The sequence below is a fragment of the Acomys minous genome, assembly GCF_964271855.1.
Source record: "Acomys minous genome assembly, chromosome: 18".
In the NCBI taxonomy this organism is placed as follows: domain Eukaryota; kingdom Metazoa; phylum Chordata; class Mammalia; order Rodentia; family Muridae; genus Acomys; species Acomys minous.
The window spans coordinates 18230247-18250658 of record NC_140501.1 but is presented as its reverse complement, the minus strand read 5'-3'; the positions used below and the strand labels follow the sequence as shown (position 1 = coordinate 18250658).

The following is a 20412-nucleotide window of genomic DNA, read 5'->3' as shown; positions in this document are numbered from 1 at the left end:
TTTTGATCATGAAAACAGTCTATAACTAATTGAAATGACATGACATAATTGCGCAGAAATTGATAACACAAATTATATAGAGAAAATTATGACATTTAAATATTAACCTCATTTAAATTGCTTTCAAATAAAATGGTAATATATTTGTGAAACCAAATTCAAATCAACGGAACATAATTTTAAGATAAAATATAAGAATGAAAAGAACGCCAGCTGAAAACAATCCTGGCTGCCATTTGCCATCCTCAGTGAGAACACCAGAAAAAACTAGCACTGTTGGAAAAAAGAAGCAAGAAACTGTATCGTTCGTATAATCAACATGATTATAAGGGGAAACTTGTGTGTTCTTTAACTTGAGTATGCATGAGGTTTTCTTTCCCACTTTATATAATTGGGGAAATACAAAGATAAAACAAACAAGCTTTTCTTTCGAGAAGGCTTTATTACAGCCTAAAGCCAGGGGCACAAACGTATCCTTACAGTAGAATGCATTCTGAGTTAAATGTTACAGAGAAGAAGAATATTCTTCAGATGTCACGTGCACAAGAGCAGGGATGCCTTCGTGGCTTAACAACCTCTGTGCACGGTGGGGAATGTGTTGAAAAGACAAGATTTTTCAGAGAAAATATTAATTTACAGTTTAAAAATTTTTTACCTACTCTTTGCATCACTTAATGCATTTGTGTCTTCTGCACAGAAAAATTAAAGTTCCTAAAGCTCATTTGTGTTAGAAGTGTCAAGAGAATTGTCATGGGAATAAATGTTAATTCAAGAAGACTCAGTACCCATTCCTGATGACATTTTTGATCATTCGTGTCAGACATTCGATCCCCACAATCTAAAGTAAGACAAAACAATAACATAATAATGTTGAACTTGAGCCAGTTATTTCTAATCATACAGAAAACATGCGACTTCTTTTCAAATAACAAAATACACTTATTTCTGTTTGTGTAAAGTCTGATAAAAATGAGGCAGGTGTGGTGATGCACACCTTTTTACCAGCACTCTGGAGGCAGAGGCAGGCAGATCTTTGAGTTCGAGGCCAGCCTGGTCTACACAGCAAGTTCCAGGATACCCAGGCCTATATAGAGGAAACTCTATCTTGAAAAAGCAAATATATTGAGCATTTTGAAAAAGCCAACAAACATTTTGAGGAAATGCTTAAAACTATGAACTATAGAGTCTTGTGTGCTTTTTATTATTTCTTTTCCTGTACGGGCACTTTTTAAATATCTGTGTTGGGTTGGGAGTAGAAATCTGATGGTAGATATTGTTTAACCTCTCAAGACTTATATTAATAGATATAAGCAAATATTATTTTATATAAGGAAGAAAATAAATAAATATGAACATGCTGGATTTATCTAATTCACAAATACTTTCACTACACTCTTGATAATTTCAATAGTTGTCCTAAGTGTAAAGAGTTTGTCTTGTAGTACTAGAAAATAGTGAGAAACCAACACAGGCAATTAAGGACAGGAGGGTACTGAATGTATATTCGTGTATGCTAGCATGTAAAGGATTAATCCTTCACACTGAAAAATATATGAAAACTTTGAGAAACAAAAGCAATCTTTTGCAGGCCCATCCCTGATACAGGTCCCTTTCTGAACCTCTCGGATTCCTCTGCCTAATTTCAGCATATGCAGTGGCTCTTTCAACTCCCTGCCTAGCAGAAATGCCTCCTTCTCTGAACTATAAGAAGCTGAGATTCACCTTTCTGACCATCTTTCCTGTCTTCTATATATCCTCATAAAATATTTACTCTTCTCCTGAATGACCACTCTGATTATCCTTAGACTTCTTTCAGATTCCCTGATGATGTCATGGAAATGTTAAACCCATTATGCTAAGTTAGGACCTCCATCTGCAGTGACCTCTTGGCACATGCTTCGAGGACAGCATGATATTTTTACATAAAAGTTAGTCTTCATTCAAATCCTTGAGGTCTGATCCTGAAAAAAACACTGACAGCTCAATCAACCCTAATAAATACTTAACTAGGTCCATGGAAAAAACACAGAATACAGTTCCACCAAGAAAATCCATTATACATTTACAGTGGAGTCATAAAATAAGTCTATAAAGTGTACAATTATTTTATCATAATTTTTATTGGAAAATAAGCATTTAGTGTAATTTACAGGTTTAACACAGAGGTAGTGAGTATATGACATTCCTTTTCATTAAGCTATTAGAGGAGTCAGGAGTGACAGCGCCCAGCTCTAATTATCCTTAAAGTAGTGTTTCAAATTGATCATGCATAATGCAATTACAAATCATAATTAAATTAATTTATATTGATTTAAGACTTTATAAGTTTTTAATAACTACAATGTAAAATATCTATTTCCACAAGCCAACATTAGTATTTTCAAGCTGGTAAAGCACTCTCCTGTCATTTCTTAATGACTTTGTAAGCTTCCAGCTACCTTGATGTGGGTGAGGACTAACTTTTGGCCCTGTAAGTGGGGCCTGCAGTTGAAACTCAAGTATTGGAACTCATGCCTCCCTCTCAGAGGTCCTGGGTGTTAGTTAACCTTGCCCACTGCAGAACAATATCCGACATCTTGGAGTTTTGGAGCATTTAAATATGCTTCTGCCAACACTTTACATCCAAGCTGGAATCATCAGAGTTTTAGAATAGATCCACATTGAAAGTGTACGGCCAAGCACTCCTCCTGCCTCAGTTGCCTCCACAAACAGTAGCACTGGTCCTGCGTGTGAAAACAACAGTGTCTTTGCAATATGCTTCTGACTGAGTCATTGACATAAATAGTGAAGAGGAAGAAGAAGAAGAAGAAGAAGAAGAAGAAGAAGAAGAAGAAGAAGAAGAAGAAGAAGAAGAAGAGAAAGAAAGAAAAAGACACAAAGAGTAAGAGAAAAAGTCCTTCACCCAGCTTTAATGAGAGTAAGTCTGGAGGTCTGAGCAAACTGGTCCACATAGAAACCTGCCTTGCTCCCAGCTTTACTTCATTCCAGACACATCCCTGACTTCACCTTTCGCGAAGCAGTAAAGTTTCCTCAGTGTTCACCTCTTAAAGTCCAGCCAAAGACACTCCAGACATCTCCCGTGTTTCTCTCTGGAGCTGCAGAGAGAGTCAGGAGGTGGCGACGATTCTGAAAGATTCACGGTTTTGTGATACAAATATAGGAAAAGTTGGTCACTTCAGTCTGGTTTTGTCACTACTCCAGAACTACTCCCTTATGGCAGAGTAGCGTATATATATTCTGTCAGACCTGTGGGAACGATCCAGATACAGGACCCACGTTTTCAGATCTCCAAAGCCTGAGAACTGTGAGCTGCTTGTGCTGGCCACCGCTGTCACAGGGAACTTTAGGTAGAGACTTGGAGATTTGTTATCTTATTTTGCTTTTTTGATTCAGTGGTTTTCTCTGCATGTTTTAATAACTGTAAGGTCCTACGAGAGGAAGACAAAAATGAAGTCATCGGATTGTGAAGGGCCGGCTTGGAAATGGAAGCTCGGAAATGACCTCAGTAGCCTCTCAGAAGGCCAGCTGGTCAACAAGCACCTACTAAGCTTTGGGGGGTAAGCTCCAAACAGGCTAAGGCACGAGCTCTGTCTCTCACCTGGGTCACCTCCAGGCTCCCTTTGCAACTCACTAGTGACCCCTCTAGGTAATAACAGAAGGAAGTGAACAGATGCAGGCGCACACAGAAGCTCTTCCAGGCCTAAGATCCCAATGACTTTTGGAGGCCTATATCCAAAGGAAAGGCTTCATCCTGGACTTCACAGGCCTTGAAGGTGAAAGCTTCCGTCCCCCAACCCTGCTTGCCCAGCACAGAAGCCTCACCAGAACCCCTCACTGGGGCCGCTAGGACCTCTGGGACCAAGCTTAAGACCAAGAATGTGGAAAGGGAGTAACAATAGCAGGAGGAAAGAGTCTCATCACCACCACTCCAGGAATTACCCGGTGCCAAAGATTCCAGCATGCAGTGCACAGGTGAGAGAGGCCACGCGAGGCAGAGAAGGGCAGGCGATCCAGAGCAGACACAAGGTGGAGACAGTGGGAGTTCGCGAGCCCCTCTGGTGACCACCTTCTACCTGAGTGTTCTATGTGGGTTCCAAACATTGCAATGATTTCAGATCCAGACAAGCTAGTGTCCCTTTCTTTACGCCAGCTCTAGCTATTGAACACTACACACAAGCAGACAGCAGCTCACACCCAGGGCAAGAAAGCACGAGAGACTCCCAAACTTGACCAGATACAAGCCTTGGTCCTCTCCAGTGGAGTCAGCATGGTCTGCATCTCTTCCCTGACACGTGTCAGGAGGCATTGAAAACCTGAGACAAGCCTCTTCCAGTTTCAGCAGCCGGTACTCTTAGCCTCATACTAACTGTCAAAACTAGTCTTCTAGTCTGATTCAGAATGTTTTCTCTCTATTTCTACAGACACGTGAAGTGCACTCACCGAACAGGGAAACTCTCTAAAAGGACATGGTGACTTAGCCGAAGACTTTGGGAAGATTCTTAAGTTGTGAAGTGATCTTTACATGAACATATATTCTGCAGAGGAAGGGGATAAGAAAGGGACAGCTGGGTGTTCCCTAGTCATTTCTAAGCACATGGCTGGGAGAAAATAAAATTAGTTCAAGCAACTAAAGCACATTGCTTCTCTTGATTAATGCTAAAAGATGGTAATATGGATTTTCTTAAACTTCAGTTAGGGTTTAGGAGGAGACTCAAGACTGTTGGAGTGGAAATGGTCCATACTGTGTGCCTTGTCTCTTAGATTGGCATAACATCCTTCGCTGTAGCATGAACTGCAGTGTTCTCCCCTCCTTGGTGAGGCGGGGGGGGATAATAAAAATGAACTAGTTTAGAAATTAAAAAAAAAAACTCAACAACCTCTGGCTTTAATAAAGTCTTCCAATTAGAGGCCAATTTTACTATTTATTGGACAAATGTGGGTGGGATGGCTTGACTTTTCTTCCCCTGGCATCGGTATGTACAACTAGCAGTTTAGGCTGTTAAGTTTCCAAACAGGAATGAGTTTAAAATGCATGGATTCTATTATGTGTACAATTTAATCACAAGGTATTTAAAATAGACATTTCCATCTAAAATCCAATCAGAAATCAACACAGTTCCTCAGGCGTTAGATGATCATCTCGATTTTGCATTTGTAAACTGGGAGAGATAAATGTGACTTGTGGATACCAAGAGGTCAAGTACGGCTGCTCAAATATTTTTCTTACAAAATGACGGATTTATTAGACAAATAAGTAGCCCGGCTGATGCAAAACCCCCAGTGATTGAATTTTGACGTTAAGTCAACAACAACTCGAACTACATCAGTGCTTCAAGATTTAGTTATGATGGTAGAGATTACTGAACAAATAAGAGGCAGAAATGAATACAGATTTCCAAGGAGCTGCCCTGGCACCCTCTTCTTGACATTCTCCTCCATATGCTCCCCCTGTTCATACTGTAGTATAATTAAAGGACTTGCCTGTGTCTCACGATTGGAAAGGAACTTTAAAATAATTAGGCATATTTTTTTCTGTTTAAAAAAAAAAGGCAGGCTCAGAGAGAAAGCCAATTGAGTTTCATAATAAATTCCTTCCTGGCCTGAAAGTCACCCACAATTAGATTGGAGGGAGAATTCATTGGATATCATCTTTCTTTCTTCCTTCCTTCCTTCCTTCCTTTCTTCCTTCCTTTCTTCCTTCCTTTCTTTTCCTTTCCTTCCTTCCTTCTTTCTCTGTTTCTCTCTCTTTTTTTTTTCATTTTCTTATTTTTCTTTCTTTTTAAGTTCTTTTTCATTAAGAGTTTTGGTCACATACTCTGCCTTCTGTCCCTAATATTATAAAGCATAGCATTTTGTATAGTTTGAGGACATGTTAGCATCCTATTCAAAGATGAGGACCTACTGGTAAGTAATTAAATTACTAATACAGTTTCAGGAGTATGAAAGAGTTCTTTCAGCGCTCCAGAGTCAATAGCTGCAGACACGCTTTGCGCTGGCCGTGGTGCTGAAATTTTGACTTGCTTCAAGGGCAAGCACCTCTCAAGGAAGCGTATGAGGATTTGTTTTCCTTTTGAACGGAACCTTAAATAATTAAGACTAAATTCAAATATAAAACACATAGTATATGATATTTTCATGGATAATGAGGCTAATCTTTTCCTGGTGTGAAAAAAATTTTTTATTCCATATATGATGTCCTGATTGCAGAAGGAGAGTGACTCAGTTTCCCCTTGTGTCTGTTGGTTCCAGCAAGCATACATTCTTTCTGATTTCTTTTTATTTTTTATGATTTTTTTAATTTCTTTTATGGCATGATTCTCAGATATTGCCTCTTGTTTACGGAGCTTCTTGATGTAAAGAGACAAAACTATATTTGATTTTAAGGCTTTGTCTTATTACAGACTTGAGATAATTTGTTCTTGTAACTACAATTTTGCTTTCTGGACTGCCAGACTCAGACCACTAGAGGCAATAAACTTGAGCCAGATCTTCATTTAAATACAATGATAATCCAACTCTGTAAAATAAATCACTCATTCAAGCTTCTCTACCAGTTTGCCATATTCTCTTACCAGGTAAACCTGCAGCTCTAAACTGCACATATGATTTCATTATGCTGAATTTTAAAAATCAACTGTGCAAGACAACTTCTCTGGAAAGTACACCTAGAAACTTGAAAGTTAACCTTGTACTAGCAACAAAATTCAATATAAAGAAATGCATGATAGGTTTTTGTTTTGTTTTGTTTTGTTTTTTGCCCCTTGTTATTTCCAGGATTAGATAATAACTTGTAACAAATGAAATCTTCTTATTAGTAAGGATAATGTAGTTTCTTTTTAAAAAATGAATAGCATCTTTTTCCCAAAAATACTTCTGCTGACAGTTGCCTGAACTCTTCTCTAAATTTATATTTCAACATGCTCTTTAGGATGCAAAATTCCTGTCAAATTCAAGGGTGTTCATGTCTTGCCCGCTTCCAGCAAATCACTGCAGCTTCTAATAAATCCAGCTGGGGTTCCTTCCACGGCCTGACGCTGCTGAAATCATTATTGTCTTGCCTTGTTTCATGTCAGAGGCCTCTTTGCCTCATCTGTCATGAAACCAATTTCACTTTATTTACATCCATTTGCTAGTTTAATTACTGTGCTGATGAATAGCCTGAAGGAATTAAGTTACGAGTCTTTGGAAACCAAAAGCGACAGATATATGGGCTACCTTTTAACTACAGGGAAAGAAATAAAGGCTAGTGGCTTGCACCGAAATTTAAAGATAAAAAGTGTTTCTCCCATGCAAGCTACCCTTGAAATCCAGGATGATCCATCTTTACATATTCATCACTTGCTTGATAAAAGCATGCCTAAGATTTCTTCATATTTACAGACGGACTTCAGTTCTGTACAATAGTATTTTCCATTTTTAAATGCACCCCCACATTTTTTAAAAGTCACATTATGATTTCCCATACAAACCAAACAATCTAAAGTAGTGGAATCTTTCTTAAAGGTGAATATTAACCTTTCTTTGTGTTTAAGATAGAAAGATGCCTTTATAAAAATGGTCAAATTTAATACCTACAGCTAACACATAGTACAGACTACTTGACCTGTGTTTTGTACATAATGTGATAGTGTTCAAATATTTTTTGTTTCATATAATCAAGGACAGTTTCACCTTTGCCTTTAATGTATTTTTAAATCTTGAGTAAGAATATTCTGCTACCTTTCTTCTTTACATACCCAACATAACAGACTGTTTTGAGTATATGCCAATGACAAGATTTTACACTATAAGTGAACTATTTGCTCTCAAGTGTATGTAAGCAATCAAGTATTCACACACACACACACACACACACACACACACACACCAAAAAATATAAGATCAATAAACTTGTAGTCACTTCATATTTTACAAATTAGCTTCTGCAATATAAGCTTATTAATCATGACACTATTTGAAAGAAGACATTCAGTGGTATTTATACCAGAATATATCACTTATTTTTTATAGATTTTTATAATAGAAAATTGGTATCTTTCATATTATTTATCATCATCAATAGAAACAACAAATACACACAAAGTGACCTTTGACTTTATACTTACTGTAGTCCCAGGTAGAACTGCACATGGGAAAGTTATTTTAATCATCTGGATTGTTTTCCTCCCGTGTCTGTTTCTGGCACAGTCTGTAACCTTTTAAAATTAATATTCTCATTTGATTTACCAAAGAGTTGCGCATTTTAGGCATATGAAAGAAATATTCATCACTTAATAATTTTTTTCTTATTGAATTTAGCATGCACAGCATTCACAGCTTCTCCATGTGCTGGATGCAGTTACTTTTAAGGTTGCACGAACTTTCCAAGATAAATATCTAACTGAGACTTACTTCAAACATTGGAAGGTAAGAGATTTCAAAGCAGAAACAAGAGTGGTGAGTTATTTAAAATGCTTTGTCACTAATGTTTTTTCCCACCTGGATAGCCTGCAGTTTAATTTAGCATAAACACAGCTTAGAGGAAGGGACAAAGATGTAAATGTATTACACTTCCTGTCAGAACAGCTAGAAGTGGAGAAAACCCTATTGCCCATGCAGATATATATTAATGTATTACATATTCATTATAAATCCCCAGACACTTCTCCCCAGGTCGTCCTTTGGTCCCTACAATACACATTTCTCCTATTCCTCCCTCCTTCTTTTTTTTTTTTTAATAAAATCCATCTATAAAACAACACATATCGCAAAAACTTTTTGTTTCAAGAGAGTCTTGCTTATAAAAGTTGTTAATAAAGGAGCCCTAGCCAGGATGCTTGAGAAAAACTTCCTTCTACTCAGAACACACAGACACTATGCTGATCCCTTGGTAGACGTTTGTGAACAGTCTTCCACTTAATACAAAGGAAAGCTCTGTTGGTTTTAAAATATATATATATATATTATTCCTTTTTGTAAATAAAAGTAACTGGAAGGGATTTTAAATGCTTCCTTTTCTTCCTCTCCCCTCCCCCAGCTTTCCCATTCTCCCTCCCCCTTCCCAAGACCTTCCCCTCCTTCTCCAGCTCCCTTTGATTAATAGATCCATGTGGCTAACGGCCTGACATATGGTGTGCGAAGCAGCTTGAGATAGCACCTTAGGCATCCCCTACGGCCATTAACATATTAGGGGCTTATGTGCACTCAGACAGCCAGGCCTCATTGAGAGCCAGCATTTGTAGAAAGGCTGCACCCCAGAGCTGTTTGATAGAGAGTTTCAATAATGTACTACTCTTCCACTTTAGGGGACTAGCTTCTGGTGCTGAAACACTGAGATGGAATTGAATGAAATTTAGAAATAAGATTCAGTTACATTCAGCAACAATAATAAAAAAAAAGCTGTGCTTACATCTGTTTGTATATGGATATGCACGTGGAAGCTCAGCTTCAAGCTCACAAACAGGCACAGCTCCTGAGAATCACATCAGCAAACAGCTAACGTCAGCTGCCTGGATTTATTTTGTTTAAAGATTTATTTTGCTTAAAGACTCCTTTAAACCCAGAACACTAGCAGTAAAGTACCAGTACAGTTACTGAGAAATATTCTTCAAAAGCAAAAACAAAACAGCATAATTTTAAAGGGAAAATCTTGTGGCTTACTATTTTTTCCCCTTGTAAAAGAAATCAAATGCAGCTTTACATCTGTAGCCTTTAAAAATATAAAAAGGAAGGAAAATAATAAAAATTTAACTTTAAAGGGTCCTTTCGTATTTTAAATATACTGGCAAATCAAATCCTTAAAAAGATAACCCATCTTCCTAAGCAAAAGTTTACTAACAAACAAAAAGTCTCGACAACAACTCAAGAAGGTGAAACAAACTCCGGAGAGTATATGTCCGAATGTATAAATTTGGGGGAGGAAGATAATATTAAAAAAATCAAAGTACACAGCTCATTCTGAGTTTATACCTCACTTTAACCTCAGAACTGAAGCTTGAAATTCGCCCACGTTCTTGCTCTTCCAGCCTCCTGCTGAGAAGCCACTGAGCCCCTTTTGAACTATATTCTGGCTGTTTGCTTGGCAAATAAAAACTGTTCCGCCCTATTAAACCTTTTAGGTAGTTTTCATCTCTGAAATTCTCAAATACAGAGCTAATAAGGCGATGCTTTGAAGCTGTTTTACTTTCAAACTATAGCCTCGAGGCGTTAAAAACCCACAAAAGGTAAAGGAGAAAGTAAATTGCCAGGAGCAAGGTGCACCCTCCTTTTCAAATTTGCTGGGACGGTAGCCGGAAATGGTCTCCTTTCAGTGTAGAACCTAGTTTGTGTAGGAAGCTCCCCCCACCGCCCCCCCGGGGTTTTGTTCCGGTGCCTCTTGACCAAGGGAGTCTAGATAGAAGAGGCACGTTTGAGTTTAAAAGCCCGGGAAATTCTTGGAGGGAGGTAGAAATGGGTGGTAAAGACATTAATGCTTTCCTTAAGTTCACGTTGGCAAACAAGTGTCAGATAAAGAGAAAGATTAGGAATTGGCAGGAAGTTTAAGGAACCGGTAATAGAACTTCTACGTGAGGCGTGGCAGTGAACGCTAGGAGATTGCTGGCCGCGCTGCGCTTAAACTCACTTCGAACCTAGACATTAAGATGACTCTTTGGGAAGGCTCTATTGGCTTACAGTGGCTCCTGGTTTTCCCAGTCCTAAGACTCCCACCACCCCTGCATCCTTATATGAGATCTTTAGTTTAACGGAGGCAAAAAAAAAAAAAAAAAAAAAAAAACCTGAAACGTATCTGTTTTATTTAAAACCGGGATGAAAGGTGCTTGCCCCTGAAAGGCTACACATTTTAAGTAGATTTGAGAAGGCTGATCGAAACACCTTTGTACCACGTCAAAGGCACCCTACCTGCCTTCTCCAAACACCCACATTTCCAGTGCTAAAACAGAATGCATTGAAAGACTCTGCGCAGCTCTGGAGGAGAGCTCCTAACCAATGCGCCTCAGAGCCCTCTTCACATTTACCTTCTGTCTGTCTTTCACCACAACGATTTGGTAAAGTCGCATAGATGATCAAAATTAACATAAATCATTATTAGTTATTAGGATTTGCTCTAAATTACACTGTGAGTATCGCACCAGCCCCATCTGCCGCCCCTGCTCTCTCAGCAATAGATTGCAGATAAAATAAATGTCCTTACCCCATTAGAAGGTTCCTGTCTCTGTAGCCAAAAGCCAAACAAAAGCAATAAATACCAGGCTTTTTCTCTCCACTATTCAGCTGTGACTCTTTTCATCAGCTCTTCCTCTGGAAAAGCTCAATAGCTGCCTGAAAATATTGCATTTTATATCACCAAAGGGCGATTAATATTGCATTAACTGTATTTAACATTTTTAAAGCACGAGTAATCTACAATGAGTTACTTTCTGTTAGTAAGCACAGGGGCCTGAGAACTCCTGCAGATCACTTAAGATAGCCTTGTGAACCTATTATTTATCTCACACGTTTTTTTTTTTTTTTAATAATGTAAGGGTGTGCCGCGCGATGTTTGAAGTAGAAGAAGCCGTGCTAATGGTCGGCTGAAAGTATTCTGACACTGTCTGGAGACGGCCAGGTCTCTGCCTTCATTAAATGTTTATTGTCAACACTTGGCAGAGACGGGAGGGGAGAAGAGACCTGTGCAAGTGTGAATTTCCGCGGCTGGAAATTGTCAACGTTTTGTTTTTATTCTGATTCACGTCTCCAGAAGTTTGTATACATTGTGCTGTGCTGGGGCTAGGCGTCAGACTTATTAAACAAACTTTCGCTTGTAATTCGTTTTATTCGGTAAATGCGCAGTCCTTTCCACCCCATGGCTTTTGCCAACTTTTCCTCGAGCTCTCTGCCAGTCCCTTCGGCTTTCCTTCACCCCTTCAATACTCTCACTAAATTTGTTAGTAGCCACCTTCCTCCCTCGGAGACAGGCTGGGACTCACTTTCCCATTCTACCCAGGGATCTGAGGGAGACCGAGCGCTTTCCCACATATAAAGGCTCTCTAGTCTGATAAATTCGCACTCGTAGCACGCATTGGTAAATTGATTCTTGGCAACAAAGCAAAAGCCTAGGACGTATTCGTCCAATTCTTTAAACAGCAGCAGGAAAACGTGCAAAACCAATTTTGAAACTTCTGCATCCTTTAACTGACTTTTGACTTAGGCAGCTTGGGGTATAAAGAAAGTATTTTTAACTAATATGAGATTTGAGTCTTCTTCCCTTTTCACTCAGACTGTTCTCAAAGGCACTTCGGAGAGGGACTCGACCTCTGACGGAGCCTAATTTTGAAACCCGGTACTGCAGCTGACTCCCTCAAGGGCCCTGGGCGCATTCAGTGCGCATGAGCGGGTTCTGCTTTGCCCCACCACCACCACCACCACCCGCGCCCCCTCCTGCCGCGCTCCACGCATTCACATTCCGCCCGGACTAGCCCCAGCCATAGTCAGCACTCGGTGGCCACCTGTGCGCACGCGCGCCGGGGATGCCTTGGCCTTGGGCTCTTAACCCACTCGCGTCCTCCGGTGCCTGGTGGAATGCTGTCCCGGATCGGGAAAATGCTGGATGTATGGCTGTCATTTCAGGGCTGAGGCTGCCGGCGGCTAGAAACCTGGGGGGCAGGGGTCCGCAGCAAGAACCTCGAGTGGGTGGGGGAAAGGAGAGACCCCCTCCTAGCTGAAAATACGACACAGTTACTCTGCTTTGGAACTGCACACGCCAACCTTCCCGCCCTGCCGTGAAAAGCTAGGCGATGGGGCGAATGTGCTGCCAAAGGCGGCAGCGGCGGAGCAGGCAGCCTCGGGAGCAGTTCCCGAAGTCACAACGAGTCCGAGGAGTGCTCCCATGGTCAGCGCCACCCTCTGCAACCCGCGGTTTTCATGGAGTCACCCAGGGCTGTTTCCCATCAAGCTGACTTGACAACAATTAAGAAAGTTTTTAATTAGCTTCTTGTTATCATTCATTTTATTAATTTCCAGAACTCTCGGGCCATGAATTATTCAGAGGGCAGGCCAACCCGAGTGGGATGGCCGCGCGTCCGCGTCGTCGCACGTGCCCGGCTGGACTGCGGCCGCGTTGCGCGCCTGAAGTCGCAGAGGCGCGAAGGTTTGATCAAATATTAAATAACGTAATTATTGCGACAAGGTTTATCTCGCAGGTGAAAAAGAGGCCCCCGCGAGAACTTGATCTCAGCTGCTTTTTTTTTTTAATCAATTAAGCTGGTGGCCTCCTTTATAACAGCCCACGAGGATTGTGTGGCTCTTCTGATGTGACTAAGCCTGGCTTCTCACTGATAGCAATGGCAAAACATCATCCAGTATAATTGTGGTCGTCACCTCCCCTCTGGCCATCACGACCCTTAGAATAAGGTTGGGAAAGCACTAAATAAGGAAAGCCCACCCACTTGCAAAATAGTTTAGGGGTGTTTGCGCCGGTGATACTCAAGTCCAGAGGCTGGGACAACAAAGGTGAATGTGGGCCCTGGGCTGGAACTTACCAACAGAGTCTTGCTCTGCAAGACCAAGTGTAAGAACTGGATCCAAGAAATCTTATTATAACAAGAAAGTAAAAACCGATACAGTCATAGCAGTGGGTGCCTACGGTTTATTTAACAGCTTATAATTGAAGTTGAGAGTAATTTAAGAACACGCATTAGACAAAAAAAAAAAAAAAAAATCTATCCAGAAGTTAGGTGGTAGATGCTGAGGGCATCCTTTCTTAGACCTACAGAAAAAGTAAGAACCCTATGAAGAGTTCGGAAACCAATTTTAAGAGGGCAGTAGCATGACTGTATGACTGTGGCCGACGCATTCCATGCATATGTATCTCTTTCCCTTTCGTAGTCTGCTCCTGCATATCTTAAGAGTCTAAAAAAGAATTAGAGTCTACTTCCCCGACCTCTGAAACTATGTTCTTAATAGTTCAGAATCACACGTTTTATTTCCTTCCACCCAGACGCGGGAGGGAATCCGTTTAGCATGACTTCTTGACTTTTGGAAACAGAGAACTTGGAAAAATCGCAAACTACCACAGATCAGCAAACCATTGCCTCCTCTTCCGTAATTTTGACTTTAATTTTTCCGTGGGCTGACAGCTAAAGGAGCCTTAACCAAGTGCTGTCATTCCTTCCTGCAGTATGCACATCCACTTACCAAAAGGCAAAACTTTTTCCTTTTTGGTTTTGCACAGTTTCCTACTATATAAAATAGGAAACCCTGCAAAGCAATGCATTTTCATGATGTTTTATTAACATAATAGTCTTTTTTTTTGTACTGGGCAAGGATTTACTTAATACAAAACAAATGCTTAAATTCTTAATACATACATTATCCATTATTATATAATACAAATGTATTTGCCTGCAACATTTCTGTTTGAGCAGATTATTAGAAAAACAACCTTTGTAAATCTTTTTATTTGTTCATTCCTGGATCTCCAACAATGAAATCTGGTCATACTTTTCTATAAAATAATGTGTTCTTTTACAAATGTATTTTATTAGAAACTCTGATGATATTTCAAGTCAATAACAGAAAGAAATCAATTTTGATGGAAGTGATCTATTTTTAAAAATACCTCTAGTGCTTTTTAAAATATTAACAACTGTTTTAAAATCACACCTTTTTAAAATGTACTATTCTTTTCTGAACATCACTTTTCTTTCACAGATATGCCGGTGAAATTAAAAAGATTTAGCTAAAATAGGATGATGTCAGAGGATAGAGTCCCAGCTAGCAACGAAGTTTGTACATTTGGCATTTGATCTAGTCCCAGGTCACCAAAAATAGAAAAGAAAAGAAAAACAATAACAACAACAAAAAAAACTCTTGTCAGTCTGGAGCGATTGGTGGCATGCAAAATGTTCTAAGTGAAGGGAAACATTTGACAAGTTATCTGGACAGATCAAAGGATAGTTTTAAAATTTATTAACTGTCAACGAAAAGTCATTTAGTTACAACAGTTTGGGAAGTGTTTTTAGAGTAGAACTGCACATTCAAACCCCCAAGTACCTGTGTCCCTGACATTCAACTTAAACGCTTTTCAGATGCCTCATTACTTAAAGCTTGCCATCACCACTCTGGGCGCAGTGCTGTGGCTGAAGAGTTTCTGTTATTAAAACTAAAGCTTTGATAAAAATGGGTAAGTAATTCATTTTACTCAGAGCACCACTTTTCATGAGTTATCTGAAACTGAATTCTCATTTAGGAAAAAAAACTCAGACAAAAATCTTTCCTTATCCTTCCGCCTTCTGTGATGCTCCTTTACTCCCCCTTGTTGTCTGTTTGTAATGCGTTTAGTTGAGGGTTGTTTTGTTTGGTCTTATTTATTTATATATTTATTTGGGTTGTCTTGTCTCATTTGTTGAACAGCTCTACTAGGACTTGGCTCAATGTAAACACAAAAATGCACCCGAATCATAAAACTGCTCTTCTTTCAGCCATGTTTTATTTGTAAGTGTACTGGGACACATCTCCCTGTTGTATGTTGGCGCACAGAAATGGTTCTGATGGGGGGGCGGGCAATAGAGCAAAGACATAACCGAGGAGAAAGCTCCGCAGACACAACATGGACAGGAGGACCAGTCAGTGAGAAATCTCAGGATTAACACTGCAGTTTGTAACCACTGTGTGAGCCTGTGCATGAAAGAAAATATTTACAATAATGTTGTGTTTTCAGTGGAAACAGGCAGTAGACTGTGAAATCACACTATCCACACACACACACAAACATGGTCTACCAGAAAGCCAGCCCAGTTTAGTGCTCAGTTTCAAATGCATAGGATGTTTTGTGCTGCAAACAATGATATACAACATAATTAAACAACTCCTAACCAGAGTGAGACCTAATAGTATTTCTTTCTGTACCTTTCAAATCATGCATGATTTCAGTCTTTTTAAACAGTAGTGTTTTTCCCCTCATTTGTTTTCATCTTTAGTTATGGTTCAGTGATAGTAACAAACCATCTCCACGTGAGATCCAAATAGCAGCTTGTACACAAAGCAGGCAGTGTTTCATCAAACCACCTTCAACTATCTTTCTCAATGTTTAGAAAAATCCATCAACAGCTTAGATTATTAGTATGAAATACCATACATGATTTTCTATGTTGGAAACTCATAGTGCAAATTAAAGTTTTTGCGACTCAGCGTTTATCCCCAGTAATAAATGATCCTTTAATAACAACAATAACAACAACAAGGAAACAACTGTTCTGCTTTCCCCAGATAAGTGCAGACCTACTGGAGACAAACAGGGGAGGGGAGGGCCTTTAAAGCTCTAAGTCTTCCTCTCTTCTGGGATTTTACGTGGTGTTTCTTACAGCCCACTTCTGCCCCCAATGAATGCAGAAACTTCTCAGCTTTTAAACAACTTCATGTTCTCCAAGAGAGGGAGAAGGGGACCTAGAAGAGTAAGACGGATTTTATTCAGTGGGGAAAACTCAAAATGGAAGGAAGTTATTCCCCTAAGCGCTTTCTCTCTATCTTTCTATTTAAATTAAGAGCAGTAAGTGCCACCAGATAGTTTGAACCTGGGCTGAAAACAAAGGGCAAGCTAAGGTAAAGTTCTATAAGTGAGGCTGGGAGAAAAAAATATTATTTTCAAATAATCTTTTCATGGATTCACAAACAAAAATGGAAAACTCTTACTGTAGTTAGTTTATAATCAATTATCCCACAATAAAACATTTATTTCTCAGAAACCATTGTCTATCTTTTGGACTCTCATTGCCTGAAGACGCTCACCTGACCAAGACTTTGGCCTTGGGCTTGTGGAGCTTGAAGATTCATTGTTAAGGGCCAGGCAGCCTCCCAAGTGCGAGTAAGCTAGGCTCCAGAGACTAGACTGAAACACCTTGGAGTCTCTTTGGAGAAGTAGTAAAACGAAGAGGGTATGGGTGTAGGATTTTAGAAGGTAAAATTAAACACAGCTTCCTATCCAGAAGTTCATGTTCCAGTTTGTTTGGTTTTTATTTATGACTCACTTGTGTGTGCGAAGTTGGGGCCTTGGTAGTAATGGTACTGCTGTTTTCTCTTCCTTGGGGGGGGGGGGTAAATGAAGCTGCAGAATACTGCTCCCTGGAGTTAAATTCCTAAAGCATCTTTCTTTGTCTCCCCCTCCCCCTTTACTTGTCTAGGGTTTTATGTTTTGTTTTTTTTTGGTGGTGGTTGGTAGTTTTGTCTTTTTACATAGTTCCTTGGTCCCCAGATGATTTTGATAAGTGTCTCTGGTCAAGAAAAATAAACAACAAAAAGCAAACAAACAAACAAAAAAAACGGTCCACCCCCGCTTCTTCCCCCATCTCTCCCCCCACCCTAGTCCCCAGAACCATCCTGCTCCTCAAACCCCCGGCTCTAGTCTTTGCTTTTCTTCCCCCCACGCCCTGCTCACCCAAATGCCCCCATTCTTTCCTGACATCACAACCTTTCTCCACACCCAACACACCTGTTTTCTAGGCTGGGGTACAGTTGAGGCAGGGTGCAGAGTGGGGCCGAGGAAAGGGTAAGAAAAAAGGACTCCCCAAATGCAGGCAGGATAAAGGACACTCTAAATGAGGGGAAATGGCCAGAGGTGAGCGCCAGAAACGATCCCCTCAGCTCCCCAGTCTGCCCCACCCGGCACCTCACACCCTCCTCAGTAAGTAGCGGAGAATTTCATCCGCTTCTGCTTCTGTCTCTGGTTGCAAAACCAAACCCGCACCACGTTCTTTTTGAGGTCCAGTTTCTCGGCGATTGCTGCGATCTTCTCCGACGAAGGCCGGGGTTGTACGGCAAAATAGGCCTCGAGGGAGCGCTTCTCGGGCGCGGCGATGGAAGTCCGCTTGCGTTTCTTCTCGCCGCCGTTGAAGAGCTCGGGCTTGTTCATTTTCTCACGCTGCGCGCCCTCGGCCTCCTCCAGCCACGCCTGCAGGATGGGCTTGAGCGCGATCATGTTGTTGTGCGAGAGCGTCAGCGACTCGAACCTGCAGATGGTGCTCTGGCTGAGCGAGCCCACGCCCGGGATCTTGAGGTTGGCCAGCGCGGAGCCCACGTCGGCCTGCGTCACACCCAGCTTGATGCGCCGCTGTTTGAAGCGCTCGGCGAACGCCTCGAGCTCGCGCGGGTCCGTGTCCGAGTCGCAAATGGACGCCAGGCCCGCCGCGCCCACCACCGCCGCCGCCGCTGACGCCGCCGCCACTTGCCCGGCCGCCGCCGCTGCCGCCGCCGCCGCCGCGCCGTGGTGTGCGGCCGCGGCCACGAGCCCGGGGTGCGGCAGCCCGGACGGCATGTTCATGGCGGCCGCGGCCGCCGGGTGCGACAGGTGGCCCAGGCCGTGCATGTGCGGGTGCGGATGCGCCGAGCCGCCTAGGAGCCCGCCGCCCGGGCCACCGCCACCGCCGCCGGGGCCACCGCCGCCGCCACCCCCGGGTCCGCCGCCGCCCGGACCGCCGCCGCCCCCCGGGCCGCCTCCGCCCCCAGGGCCGTCGTGAGCGCCGCCGCCACCGCCCGCCGCGCCCGCGCCCCCCGCGCCGGCCATGAGCGCGAGCGAAGGCGAGGAGATGTGGTCCAGCAGGTCGCCGGGCTCGAGCGCCTGGTGGTGGTGGTGGTGGTGGTGGTGGTGCGCCAGTGGCACGGTAGACGTGGACGTGCATGGCACGCTATTCATCGTGTGGTACGTGGCGTCCGGCTTGAAAGGGTGGCTCTTGCCCTGGGACACCGCGATGTCCACGGCCGCCAGCGCCTCGGCCCTCGCCAGCAGCGTCTCGTCCAGGCTGGCGAAGAGGTTGCTCTGCAGCTGCAGGCGACACAAACCAAACCAAAAAGGAAAAGAAAAGGGGGGAAAACACCAAGAAGAACAAAACCAAAACCAAACAAACAAAAAACCACACAAAACAAACACAGAAGCCGGAAAGCGCAGGCAAAAGGCAAACACAAAGCGACCAAAATAACAACGGGAAGTGGGAAGAGCAAGGTAAACGGAGGAGCGGGGACGCGTTGAGAACGAGCAGGGGCAACAGAAGGTGAGGGACAGGGACAGGAGAGCAGCGAAGGTTGGAGAAGGGTAGGAGGGGACACGGGGACACATTCCGAGAAAGGGAGTGGGAGACGGAAAAAGGGCGAAAAGAAGAAGAAAAAGAAGAAACGGAGATGTAACTCGAAGCTAAGGACCCGCGTCACACACCCGAGCAAGCACAGAGATCGCCTTGTCCAGGCGTGAAATTAACAGAGAAAGTGGAGCAAAGTCGAAGAGTCACGGCCCCAGCACTCCCCCACGGATCGCAGGCGCTGGACAGAGGCACAGGCAGACAGGAACAAGACCTTAAAACGCCAGTGGACACACACACACACATACACACGTGCCTCACAGCGGGATCCCCTCTAAAAACTCCGGCCCGCAGAAGCGGAACCGGGAACCCGCACAAGGCGGCACCCGACATGCAGCACCTCGGAGCGGGGGAGGGGGGCGTGCGCGCGGGCCGGGGCCGCGGGCGTGGGGCGCTTACCGGCGGCGTGGGCAGGCAGGCCCGGCGGATGGCCTCGGAGCTGGAGTGCAGCGATGGGTACTTGTGCTCAGGGAGGGTGGGATGCATGGCAAAGTGAGGCTGCTTGCTGTTCATGGACATCATCTTGACGGCTTGGCATGTAAAATCCACAAAACACTCGCAAAGTCCGCGGCAAAGTGCGCACTTTGCCGGCTCGCCGGGCCTCCCTCCCTCGCCGGGGCTGCGGCCGCGGCGGCCGGCCGGCGGCTCGCCTTGGCTTTGCCGCGGGGCTGCTGCTGCTGCTGCTGCTGCTCCTGCTGCTGCGCCTGCTACCGCGGGGCCGCCGCCTCGGACCGCGCAGAGCGCCCGCGCGCAGGTCTCTCGATCCGGCTCCTCCAAGAGCCTCTAGCCCAGCGCGCCGACGGGATGCACTCCTCTTACACCTGAGCCCCACTTCTCGCGGCCGGCCCGGGGAGCTCTCGCGAGAGCTCGCGGCCCCGCCGCGCTGACAGACAGCAGCTGTCTTCGTCTGTCTGGCGCGCGCCCTCCTTGTCCGCGGCGCCGCGTGCTTCGGAGAGCGCGCGCGTGCTCGTCTCGAGCCGCCGCGGGCTGCGCGAGGGAGTCGCTCTTATAGTGACCACCAGCAAGGACAACGCAGGTGATGCACCTGTAGCTGGCCAGGCATGCGCAATGCACGGCTCACCTTTGCACAACGGGTCTGCAAAGATCAAAAAGGCCAGCTATTGTTTAAGGGTGGACACCTTTTTGGAGGTCGAAGGACAGGATTCAAGCGCTCCTCTGTGCGCGTTTTTCCTCCCACCCTGTCGTAAACCTAGAATATATGCGCATTATTTAGGCACACCTCCACTACCAGGTGCCTAACAAGCTGTTATATAATGTATACAGAGAGGCATTTGTATGTTAAATTATGCCCGCGCATTCCTCTGTATAT

General features: G+C 43.4%; 2 protein-coding genes across 3 annotated transcripts in view; one reads left to right on the top strand and one right to left on the bottom strand.

Annotated features, from left to right (window-relative positions):
* LOC311589441 (uncharacterized protein) overlaps positions 1–20412 on the top strand; it is a 76671-nt gene that overhangs the window by 51246 nt on the left and 5013 nt on the right. The gene's annotated exons all lie outside the window — the stretch shown is intronic.
* On the bottom strand, positions 14226–19917 carry POU4F1 (POU class 4 homeobox 1). 2 transcript variants are annotated; one of them, XM_084767864.1, is made up of 3 exons: positions 19482–19917; positions 17444–18772; positions 14226–16401 (listed from the first exon to the last, which is right to left on the bottom strand). In XM_084767864.1, the coding sequence occupies exons 1-2, from the start codon at positions 19602–19604 to the stop codon at positions 17633–17635; spliced, it is 1263 nt and encodes a 420-aa protein (XP_084623990.1). In that variant the 5' UTR covers positions 19605–19917; the 3' UTR covers positions 14226–16401; positions 17444–17632. The 2 variants fall into 2 exon arrangements, with proteins under 2 accessions (XP_084623990.1, XP_084623989.1); XM_084767863.1 differs by lacking the exon at positions 19482–19917 and having other exon boundaries at positions 17444–19456.

Bases quoted from the DNA above. Each gene is read 5' to 3' on its own strand.
- POU4F1 (XM_084767863.1), bottom strand. From the start codon at position 19,063: ATGTGTCCCCGTGTCCCCTCCTACCCTTCTCCAACCTTCGCTGCTCTC.